General features: G+C 37.8%; 1 protein-coding gene across 2 annotated transcripts in view; it reads right to left on the bottom strand.

Annotated features, from left to right (window-relative positions):
* The window catches only part of TTC33 (tetratricopeptide repeat domain 33), a 44,338-nt gene that overhangs the window by 5,653 nt on the left and 26,270 nt on the right, over window positions 1-12,415 (bottom strand). For both annotated transcript variants that reach the window (XM_059492567.1, XM_059492569.1), the window contains exon 4: window positions 6,237-6,368. In XM_059492567.1, the coding sequence (XP_059348550.1) occupies window positions 6,237-6,368 (132 nt within the window). The remainder of the gene's footprint in view (window positions 1-6,236; window positions 6,369-12,415) is intronic.

The raw sequence follows: 12,415 nt of genomic DNA, 5'->3' as shown, positions 1-12,415 counted from the left end.
TGCCTCTGCCACCAAAGCATGTGGCAGAACTTTATGTTACACTAGGCAGACACTTTCTGACCTGTTTCAAAGGATGTCTATCCGTGAAGTAAGTAATCTTTTTCTGTGTTGAATGATCTTTAATATGGATTTTTTTTTTTTTGTTTGTGTGTTTTTACAGCACTCAGCATAGTCCTTGGGGGTGCTGATGAATGAAAAGCTGCACATGGCCCAGCCATGGCACTCCCAGCACAGAGAGCCAAACGTGTCCTGGGCTGCACCCAGAGCCCCGTGGGCAGCAGGGCAGGGAGGGGATTCTGCCCCTCTGCTCTGCTCTGCTGAGACCCACCTGGAGCCCTGCATCCAGAGCTGGGGTCCCAGCACAGGAACCACAGGGACCTGCTGGAGCCAGCACAGAGGAGGCAACAAAGAGAATCAGGGGGCTGGAGCACAACTCCTGTGAGGACACTTTGGGAGCATTTGGGCTGCTGAGCCTGGGGAAAGAAGGGTTCAGTGACACCTTACTGCAGCCTCCCAGTACCTGTAAGGACCCACAAAAGACCTGGAGAAGGATTTTTACAAGGACATGCAGTGATAGAACAGGGGATGATGACTTTAAACTGAAAAAGGGAAGATTCAGGCTAGATGTAAAGAAGATACTGTTTGCAGTGATTTACTGATGATATGGATTGGGATGGTATTTAGGAAGAGGTTGCCCAGAGAGATGGTTAATGCCTCATCCCTGGAAACATTTAAGGCCAGGCTGGAGAGGGATCTGAGCAACCTGATCTACCTGAAGGTATCTTGGCTGATTGCAAGGAGTTGGACTTACAGGTCCCTTCCAAACAAAAGCTTTCTGTGATTCTATGACAATATATTACTGGAATTTGAGTCTTACTTTTGTACTACTCACCATGAACATAAATAACTAATTTTTACAGAAGCATTTATCACAGTAATGTAGAAAATAGGGAAATAAGACATTTTAGTATAGTTAAAGACTCCTCATGACATTTCTCTCCTTCAAACAAGAAAAAAAGTCCCATCCTTTCAGGTATTTTCACTCTAGTTTAATTAGTTTAATAGTTTCTATGGTATAATCTGAATGGCAGATTTTTAAATTTTTTTTTTTACTTTAAACTGTCATATTCAACTTTTCTGTATAACTTTCTGTTCAGATTATTTCTGCTTTTCAATAAAGAAATTCTCCCTGAAAATTTCATCAAAAGTAATTCTGGTGTCTTAAAATATGAGGTGAACACAATATTTTGCACTTCTTACATTTCCAAAACCATTTTATTCAAAGTATCTGGAACTCTCATGTTCTGGAGAAAGTACTTGAAATATAGCAATTTTCCAGATGTGAAAGACTATTTTTGACTTATGCTTACTGGGATTTGGTAAAATTCCAAATGCATAAGAATCTTTGTTTCCATCTGGTAGATGTGTGTGAGATATCCTCACTTCCACACCTTCCTTCTTCTCTTTTTGAAGAAGTTTGCATCCTCCTTATCCCCCTCCTGTACTTTCTTTTGCTCTGGTGATAGATTTCACAGGTGTCACTTTGCACCAAGTCATTTCCTCACATTTACCACCCTTCTGCCCTCGGTGCACACCCCTGCAAGGCTGCTGATGCTCTGGTGAAGTCACTGCCTCAGGCTGCCTCCACCACACAGACCTTTTACACTGTGCTCTACCAGACACAAGGATATGATCCAGGAGAGCCAAGGAAACAACAACCACAAAAATCAAACCCATCCTAGAAACTGACATAGCCTAAGAAAACAAAGCTTAAGTGTAACCAGTATTTTCACCTGACAAATCAGGAAAATCCAGGAACACATTTACCTCTTTATTACCAAATTATACTGCCAAATTTATTACAGGCATTTTAAAACAATGGTGAAATGAACTTTGTTCAACATCCCTGTTTGTCTTACCCTGTGCATCTGATTTAGCTAAAACGTTCAATTACAAGGTGTCAGTGTTGGGAAAGGCATTACTCGAAAGTCCTAAACAAAGGTAGGCACCAGCTAAATCAGCCACAATCACTTACAGAAACTGCGTACCCCTGGCAGAAGCGGAGCTGAAAAGGGCATTTAAACTTTTGGAGACTTGTTTGCCCTTCAGCTCTCCTGACGGAAAACAGAAAATCACCTTTGACTAGAAGATCTTTTTGTGCTTTAACAATCACTATCACAAAATATATTTACAATTTCCAACAGTGGTTAAAAAAGAAAAGGGGTTACTCTGCAGTAGATGGAGAAAGCAGGATTAACAAAAGACTTTCCTGGGGAAGCTTATATTACTGACTATTACCTCAATAACTCAGTAGGACTATTTAAAGCTGTTGAAAAGAATTTAACAGAACCCTACTTTAAATGAAAAAGCATGGTACTTTCTCTCTTATTAACTTGCTAAATACTTTTATTTTTCAGTGGAAGGCCAACCACCAATTTCCTTTTTATTACCAAAATAGTCTATGTTTCTAAATGCTAACATTTGTAAAATGTTGAAAAATTATCTCAAATTCAGATTAGTTATGTTAATTAGCCGCATTCCAATAAAATACCGACATTTGTCTCTTTGGGAGTATAAAACTCCCATCATTATCTAAAAGACCAAAAACTATTTCTTTCAAGAGAGATGAAAGGAAAGGACTGATCTGAGGATTCATATTGTCAAGACATCATTCTTTTGACAAAGTGTTGTGTCACGATTAAAAGACTGCTAAAGCACTAACTACTTAGGAGGAATACAGGAAACCACATCCTTCAAAACATCAAACAAAACCTATGCACAACTGGTGCATATTTACAGATCTTCCCTCTCAACTTTGTGATCCTCAGTCCCCAGGTTTGCCAGAGACCCAGAATGGGCTAAAGCTGAAGTCACAGAACCTCAGGATGGCTGATGGTGGCCAGGACCTTCTGAGGTCACCTGGGCCAGCTCTGCTCAAGCAGGGCCACCTGAGCTGGCTGCCCATGACCATGTCACAGGACTGATTAATTTCTGCATGATGGGAGACTCAGGGCTTTCATTCAGTCCTTGATTTTCTTGTGATTAGGTTTGGTTTTCTTTTTAATATTGCTTTTTTTTTCCCTCTTGATTAATCAAAGCACAGGGCTCACAGGAGGAACTGTTGTAATGAAGCTATTCATGCAAAATTGTTAACTAGTTAAGATGTTATCAGCAGTACAGGAAATTCAATTTGTAAAACCAATATTTATAAAATATTTGTAAATATTTACTTTGTAAAACCAAGTATTTGCAATGAAATGAGAGAAACACTGCAAGCCTGGCTATATTTCTACAGTTACTACATTCATGTTGTATGTTTACTCAAGTGTGCTCTGCACATTGATTTGTAGAATTTAAGGAATTTCTGCCATTACAGAAATAAAGTTTTCCTTGCTCACATTTAAGTAATACTGTTGAATTACCCTATTTAGTAAATTCAGGGGGGCAAAAAGAGTAAACAACTTTCATAAAAGCTAAATAAAAAGGGACTAATTTATCTCATTCTTTCTGTCACAAGTTTGACAAAAACTATATCCAAGCAAATATTTTTTTTTATTATTACACATAATATACAGATTTGTTTGGAAGCAGCATTTTAGACCTGGGAAACTTCAAATTAAAATAGAGTCAATTGGTTTTTTCCTAAGGAAAAAAAATGCATCATTCATTGTGAAGCAATAAAAGTATTCACAACAGAACATTTGGCAGGATGTGGGTAATGAAGACAGATGTTGGTGGGGAAGAAACTAAACAAGGAACCAGAAGAAGCAATTCTTTAGAAGGATAGTAATTCCCAAATCTAAAAAAAAAAAATTCTAAAAAAGTCTTGATATTTATGCTTTATTAACTTTTCTTTGTAAAAAATATGACACAGGGAAAACCAGAAAATCATGGCAATGAAAGACTAATGGAAAAAGCATAATTATGACTTAAACCACTTGGTCTAGAGGACTCCAGAAGTTCAGTAAGTATGAATTAACTTCTTATTTTAAAACTCCATTAGTCTTAGCCTCTTAAGATTCCTTAAAAATCGCTTGGTTCAAAAACAAATAGTGAACATCATTTGCATTTTAGAAGAACTCCCCAACTTCTCTGTATGTGAAAACGTATTTATCAGAAGGCAATTCAACCTACAGACAGAAGGCAATGAAGTATGAACACACAGTACCACAGCACTGGAGACACCAACAGGCTCCCTGCTCAGAGACAATCAGAAACTAAGAGGGCAAACTACCTGTGATAGCCCCCTCTCCCTCCCTCTTGATCACAGTAAGGTCAATTTAACAATTACAGGAGCACCCAGAGTAGTGTTTCAGATGAAGTGCTTTGATGCAAATCTCTGATTGTTTCCACTTAAAATGCTTTGCTTTGCATCACTGAATAGTCTCAGATAGATAAATTAGATCCCTTTCTGATTAAGCTCAACAGTGCACTATAAGAGAACTCTGAAGTGCTACTCTAAAATAAGACAAAATTAAAATAATATGAACACTAGGTCCCCAGCACTCCAGATACCCAGTCCCACTGGTGCTTCATGACTTGTCATGAAAAGAAAAAGCTTACAGGATCTGATAAATCAAACTGCTGGATATATCTAGTACAGGTATATTACTATTTATAACTGATATTACAGCAACTGTACCATTTTTTACAGAATAAACAGCATCAGTCCTTGAAAGAAATAAAACTCTAATTTTCCTGAGATTAGTGCATTTAAAATTCTCAGGCATAATTTACAGTGACAGTTTCATACACTTAAAAGGAAAAGATCCAGACAGACCAGACCATCAACCCTAACCTTCTACACCACAAAAACCATGGAATGTCACCACTGCTGAAATGCAGATATGCATGGATTTATTTGAGGTATTTCATATTCTGGTACTGCACCAACAAAGGGTGCACACTGCACATCTGTAGCACACAGGTTTTTTCTTAGGTTTTGTCTAACAGGACTGGAGCACCTCCTCACTGAGGATGGGCTGAACAAGTTGTTCAGCTCGGAGAAGGTTAGGTTGTGTGGAGACCTCACAGCAAGCTGCTGGTATCTGAAGGAGGAATATAGGGGAGCTGGAGAGGGACTCTTTATCAAGGAATGTAGTGACAAGCAGTTATAGGAACAAACTGAAATGGGGGAAATTTAGGAAGATATTCTGTACTGTGAAAGTGCTGAGAATCTGGAACAGGTTGCCCCATGAAGCTGTGGATATTCCCCAGAGATGGGGAATATTCAAGGCCAGGCTGGATGAGGTTGGAATTAGATGATCTTCAAGGCTCCCTCCAAGACAAACAGTTCTGTGACTCTATGTGATTCACATAGTTTGCATTTGTTTTGGTTGGTTTGGGGTTTTTAACACTGCTTCTTACTACATTTTAAAAATTTGTTTTGTATGAATGGTTAACCCACATCAAAAAAACCCCATCATTTTTCAATTCTTGAAAATTTTCAGACATTGTAACTTTGTAAAAACCACTCTAAATTACCAACAAAATTATTCATATCAAAACAGCACACAGCCACTTCTATTCAAAATACAACCAGTATCTTTTTTCATCTAAGAGGTCATGACGCAATGTTTTTCTAATTGTTTTCTAATTCCTCTGGGAATGTGTCTGAATTTGAAAGTTCACCTGTTGTGTTTTCACAGAAACTAGCAAAAAATTATTATACCCCAGAAAAAAAAAATGCACTTCAGCTACTGCAGAGCTTTTTGCTCTCTTACTAAATGAAGAAGCACCTGCAGCCAACATTTGAGGTCAGGGAGCCAGACGAAGGCAGGAATGAAGACACATTATTTGCTGCATAAGCAAGACACAAGAAGAACAAGACACTAGAATTTTATCAGCAGGCAGGTGTAAAAACTGAGCACAAATAATCAGCTCATCCTTGAACTTCACATTACCCTAACCTTTAAATTATGGTGAGCTGCACTGTAGCAGTACAACACACAGAATGTAGTATGTGCAGTTATGTCAGCATAATTCTTCTATTGCATAAAGCCACCACATAAATAAAGTACATGACACAAAAGTCTTTGAGCTAGACTGGTCTTCCACAAGTCCAGCAACAAAACCACACAGGAAGCATTTGTGAAACACAAAAAAGCAGAGGGAACACTGGAGACAAATAATAATGACCTTTCTCCTTGTCTGTCTTCAAGTTACCATAAGGATACACAGCAACCTTGGCATTTCTGTACTTTCCTTCTCACACACAATTAATTCTGTTATCCTACCAGTGCTATCTCTCCTAATCCAAGCTGGGCACGTCCCAAAGTCTGCCAGGCATCCCAGGAACGTGGGTTTCTCTGGACAGCCATTTCTGCTGCATGCACTGCTGGAAACATTTCATGTAAAGACATCAGGACCTGTATCAGAAATAGAAAGAGAAGAGGAAGAAAAATAAGCAAAACTGAAAAACAATTTAACTTTTCTGAGATTACCCAGGCAACAACCACTGTTTCAATAACTAAGATTCATCTTGCCTAGCTTTTTTTAGTTAAAAATTGCTTGTCTGACCTCAGATAGTCACCCAGACTCATGTCAATCCCCACAGAGAGAAACAGGCATGCTAGAGGACAATTCACCCAAATTATTTAAGCAATGCTATTAGAAGTAGATTAACTGCTTCTGAAGAGGTCTCTCCTTGTCAACAAACCCCACAGTCTATAGAAGCATAACAGAATAGTCAGAAGGACAAACACCTGGAGAGCTAAACATAATAAATGCGCAAGTACTGTTGAAAAACTCCTGGACTGCACTTATTCTTTTTAATAGAGAGCTGCAGTCTACCAGAAACAGTGCAGTGCACATGATATAATTATAGAAACAATCCCTGTAACTCAGCATGGAAACAGACCTTAACAATGACTGCTGTATTTAGAGAACAAGCATTCTGCAGAGCCTAGCTTAGACATTAAGTCACCTATATTAAGTAAGAAAAAAAGTGGTTTCTGAATGTGAAAATCTCTGTTACTCAGCAGTTACCACAGGATTATTCTCCTTGCATTGAATCTCCATAACTAAGACAATAAATCACAGTTAGCAATACACAGTGTGGCTCAAAGTTTGCCTTATGTTTCCAATACCACCATGAGATTGGCACATCACCTGAAGACATGCATCACTCTGAGATCATGATTTCATGCTATGGTGATAGATACCAGTGTAAGAAACAAATGACAACTGCATTCTTGCAGTATGATGAGAATGTCAACCACAAGAGTTAGACTCATGTGTGGGCAACCACTTTCATCCCAACTGACCATAACTACGATGAATAATATTAGAATATGTTAGGACTATTGCTGAAGTTCAAAACAGATTTATTTAACCTTACTGTTCTATGATATATTAAATAGATAAATATGAGTGTGAAGTAGAGGAGGAAATGTTATGATCTTGAGTATTTACCCTAATTAACAAATAGTACATGCACAGCATAGAGGTGAGCAGTACACTGAACAAAAGAGGAAGAGGGAAAGGAGAAGGCAAAGATTTACTACAGAAAGCAACCCCGGACTGAAAAAAACCAAGAAACTGTTGTAGTGTGCTGTTAAGTTTCTTGTTTCACTCCCCCATTTTATGTATTGTTTCCCCCTGTTCCATGTAAATGATTCTGCCCTCCCCAGTTTTCCCGCCATAGCCCTACCAACAGTTATGTTGCTATGGTTACCCCTGCCCTTGGTATTGTCAGTTATCTAAGTTATGTAATTTCTCCTCCCTCATATCTCCATATAAGTAAACTTTCCCCCCCCCCCTCCCTGGACCCAGTCAATCACACCTCACTCCTCCTAGCTTTCGAGAACCTTCTTCTCTCTGGGGGTTGTGGTTGGCTGTGGTCCCAGGGCCCCTCCCCTACTTTGTATTTATTGGGTTCCTCTGTATGTCAGTTATGTTAAGTTCCTCCCTTCACCTTTCCCCATTGGCTCACTGTGGATCCCTCCCTTATACACCCCCCCCCCCCCCCCCCCTTTCTTTAAAACCCTGCTTCTCCCGCTCCTTGGGGACATTTGCTGGTTGGTGCCATCCCCTCGGTTGGTGGTCCAGTTAGATCAATAAACCGACCTTCACCCCCAGCGAGTGTGCCGCTCCTTATTCTCGTCCCTTCCGATGTGAGACCAGTCCGCAAGCCAGCCCAGGCCGAGGCCTATAGACGCCAAGGGGGGCTGGCAGTTCATGCAGCTGGGTGTCGGCCACAGACCACCTGCTAGCCGGACTTCGCCCTAGTGGCCGCATACGTTCTGCCGCAAGAAACGTCATAAACACGGCTTCTAAATAGCCCTTTGGATTGATGCTTCTGCTGTTCTGTGGCTAAACTTTTCTAAAGACTAGTCTTATGGCTTCACTTCAATTCCATCGATGGACTGTACCTTAGAATTCAGAAGTATCTAAAAAATCTTCAGAAAAAAAATCTACAGCACTATATCATCTTCCCTCTTTCCTGCTCAACTCTTCTCAATGTCTGCATTTTGTATCAAAGTCTATGATAAATTTTATGTGTTTTCCAAAATTTTCAGATTAATTACATTTCTATTGGCAGTTTCCCCTATTTGCAGCAGATGTGTGAAGTGAAGCAAACTGTTACTAGTGGAGAAGCATACATTCTACCAAGATGAAGGGATTCTGCATCTATCAGCTATCTTCTACATCCGTGTCTTAATGTATTTATTCTCATAAGAGAAAACAAATCCAAGTATACATTTACAGGAACATTTTTATGTATCCCAAGTACTCCGTATTTCCTACCAGTACTTTCTACTGCAAACTAATTACAAAACATCGGTGTAAGTGCTTAGGAAATCATTTGTAGTATTTAATGAATCTTACTGGTTTGTTTACTGAATTATTACTTTGCTAATAAAGGCAGTTATTCCACTTTCATCTATTTATGAGTATTGTGTGCATCAGCATAAACAGCTGCTTTAAAAATGCTCTTCCAGATCATGTAGTAATTACTTTGCTCCTAATAATTTTGGCATTAGATTCTCCAAGTACATTCAAACAAACACACATTTGAATGTATATGCATTTTTATCCAACACAGGTAGTTTTTTTTTAGTTATTAATAAAATGACTCAGGTACAGTTGTCAGTCAGTATAATGAATATACTTATTAATGCACACTATTTTCCTACACTTTTTTTTTCAGGTGAAGAGGTCATCAAAATAAACCTACAATGGCAGACATAAATGTGTGCAGCCTCGTCTTGGCTTACTCTGCTCCAATCTATCACGAGTAGATAATCATTATCTACTCATTATAATGATACCAATATCACTTTAATAAAACATCTCTGTATGCTACTTGGAAACTGAACCAGCAAACCAGCTATTCCACACCCAAAAACCACACTGAACAAGGAATAAAAAACACTGCCAGCACAAAGATTTCCTGTGCACAGATTTGACGAGCAGTGCTCAGTCCTTCTGGGGTACAGACACATGGCAAGACAAAGCCAAACAGGAACCACATGTGCTGTAGCCTCCTTGTCACACAGCGTGCCTGTCACATGCTCAACGTGCAGCCACATCAAGTATGTGTTTGTATACATACACACACACACACACACACACACACTCTCATAATATATTTACAGTGTACATATGAAGTGATGCATATATATATAGTGATACATATGTATAGTGATAACACTCTATTAGAAAACATTCTTAAAACTAATAAAAAAAGTAGGAAAAAAATTTATGAAGCAGAAAAAACATCTCAAGACTCTCACTGCGGGCACACACACACACACATATGTATGTGTCAAAAGTGACTGGAGGGAAATGTCTTATAAAGATATTCAGTAAGTGGATTTTCAGGACTTGCTTTACTCAAAGAAATTTATCTTTATTACACGTTTTAAAACAAAAACATACCCATGTCCTATAATAACTTCATTTATCAGACTTTTAGAAAAAGTCATAGAAGATAAATTAGAAGAATTAGAAGAACTCAGTGGCAAAAAACCAATTAAACATAGCAACTCTCATCAGGAGACTGACCAAGTATTAGAAATCCAGGCAGCAGACTGATCCATCATGTTCTACCCACAATATTTTGGAAGTGTTATGAATCTGAGTAAGTTTTGGTTTTTAATGAGCTCAGTGGATTGAGGCTGAATCACTATATATAGATACATTCCACTTCCAGTGAAAATGACCAAATTCCTTTTTCCATCCAGTAACCCATTTCAAAATACAGATTAATAAAATTCATCCTACTCATAAGTAGTTTACATTTACTCATGCTCTAAAGCTATTACCATTGCACCATACAGAAATGCTTTATTGCAATTTAGATTTCTGGAGTTCACACTAATTTTTTGACAGTTTACTCTTCTCTGTACACATCCCAATTCAAGAAAAACAAATTTAAAATAATCAGCACTTACTAGCTGACTTATTATAATCTAAACTTGGGATTCTAAGTCTGGTCATGTCTTAGAAACCTTGTAATTTCTTAAGTAGGAAGAGAGATCGAAGTAGATATTATTTCTTCACTGAGTTCAACATTAAGACAGCCTTTAGAAGAGGGGATATGGAATCATTCGAAGATTATGGGTTTCATATATAAAAACAAAGAAGTGACACGTATCTCATAGCCTGGTCCTGTTCAAATGAATGCAAATTGAGGATGTAGCATTGAAGGAAACTGGATGCTCATACAGCTGATGACAAAACATCCAAAAAAATTATAAAAAGGAACTTAACTTGACAGTTTACATTTGAATTTACTTGTTTCTAAATATATATATAAAAATTTACTTTTTACTACTTTAAAAATTCTGTCATAGTTGCATAGTTATCTGAGATCTGAGGTGCAACTGTCACGAGATAAGCAACATGAGCCAGGTGAATTCTCAGGAGTAGTACTAAGTTTGTTGTATAACATCACAGTTTGTTGTATAACATCACAATGTATCAAGTCTTTTGATATCTCTCTTCATCCAAAAATGTCCCACATGGTCCAGTCACCAAACATTAAGATAAAAAATCAGAGTATGCCAAAGTCTGCTCCTCCATCTTTGTAGTTCAAAGTAGTAAAAAAATAATCCAGTCAATATTTAAGAAATTCAGTCCACAATTAATTTCAAGCAGTCTTAGTGGCTCCATTAATATAGGCAGTCTTTATATATTCCTTTGAATATACTTACAATACTACTTAAATTAGGCTGCTGTTGTTGGGTCTTTTTAAAGATTTTTGTTTTTCAACAAAAATGCAGAAATGAACGAGCATAAGCATTTACTTTCCACTCATTGCTCTTGCAATGGGGAAACAGCTTAGGCTGGTGATGAAGTATCAAGTATGTATACTGACAGATCTTGCATGCAAAGAAAAGTGGACCCCTAACCTCTCAAAAACCATAAAAAACTGTTTTTAAATGGATCAAAGAGTAGCTGAGAGCAACAGAAAAAAATCTCATCAATTTCTACGTTTTTTTGAAGCAACTGAGCAATTCCACAGTGATCCATGTGATTTCCTGGAAATACACTTACTTCAAATAACTTTGACAACTAGGAACTTTAAACACTATTTCTGCTCTTCAGAAGTACTGAAAGACATTTGTCCTACATCTGTTAAAATACTTCAATAAGGTCTTTGAGAACTTACCACAAACATTTACAGATTCCTACAGCGCCATTATCATTATTATCTGAGCTGCAGTATTGAAAATGTTAAGTTTGCTGTTGAGAAAGGAAATACCCAACATAAGGTTATCCTAATAAATGTAAGGGCATAAGAGAGACACTCAAGCCTGTGCAAAACAAAACCCACTTCATCCTCCAATGCTAATTCTCCAACAGATTTTCTTCATAACATTTTCTCGCTGATAGAAAATTAATACAGACCATAAGGAATCTTTGCATATTGCACAAAGTCTTTCCTAACATGAATCTCCTCCTCTAGAATGTGACACACATATCAAGACAGGGGGATTTTTACAGACCCAGAGCTGGTCAGGCATTTCTGACGCTGCTGTACAGTTCCTCCAAAACATTTTCACTGAGCTACACTGTAATAGCTGCAGTATTTGTGCTGGTATGCTGGACTGGAACAACACAGTCAGCTCTAAGACTGTATCTCTTGAATATTGGCCACAATATTTTTTGAATGAATTATGCATTTCTGTTATGGCAAAAGTGGATTTCTACAGCTCACATCAATGCTTTTAGAAGTACAAAGGTATCAAATTACACATTCTACTAAACAGCTTCCAGTAAGCATAAGTCATACTGCAAAAAAAATCTGCAATAATTATTTGCATGTATGAAAGAGATGTTACCAACTGAAATATTACATGTTTTATTAAAAAGATTCAAGAAATAGTTTTATAAATGTGTATTTTGTACACAAGCTTTTCTTGTGTTCTCATTCACAGTGTAACAAGTGTTACCCAATACAAGAAAG

The sequence above is a fragment of the Ammospiza nelsoni genome, chromosome Z, assembly GCF_027579445.1.
Source record: "Ammospiza nelsoni isolate bAmmNel1 chromosome Z, bAmmNel1.pri, whole genome shotgun sequence".
NCBI lineage: Eukaryota > Metazoa > Chordata > Aves > Passeriformes > Passerellidae > Ammospiza > Ammospiza nelsoni.
This window is presented reverse-complemented; position numbering and strand designations above follow the sequence as displayed.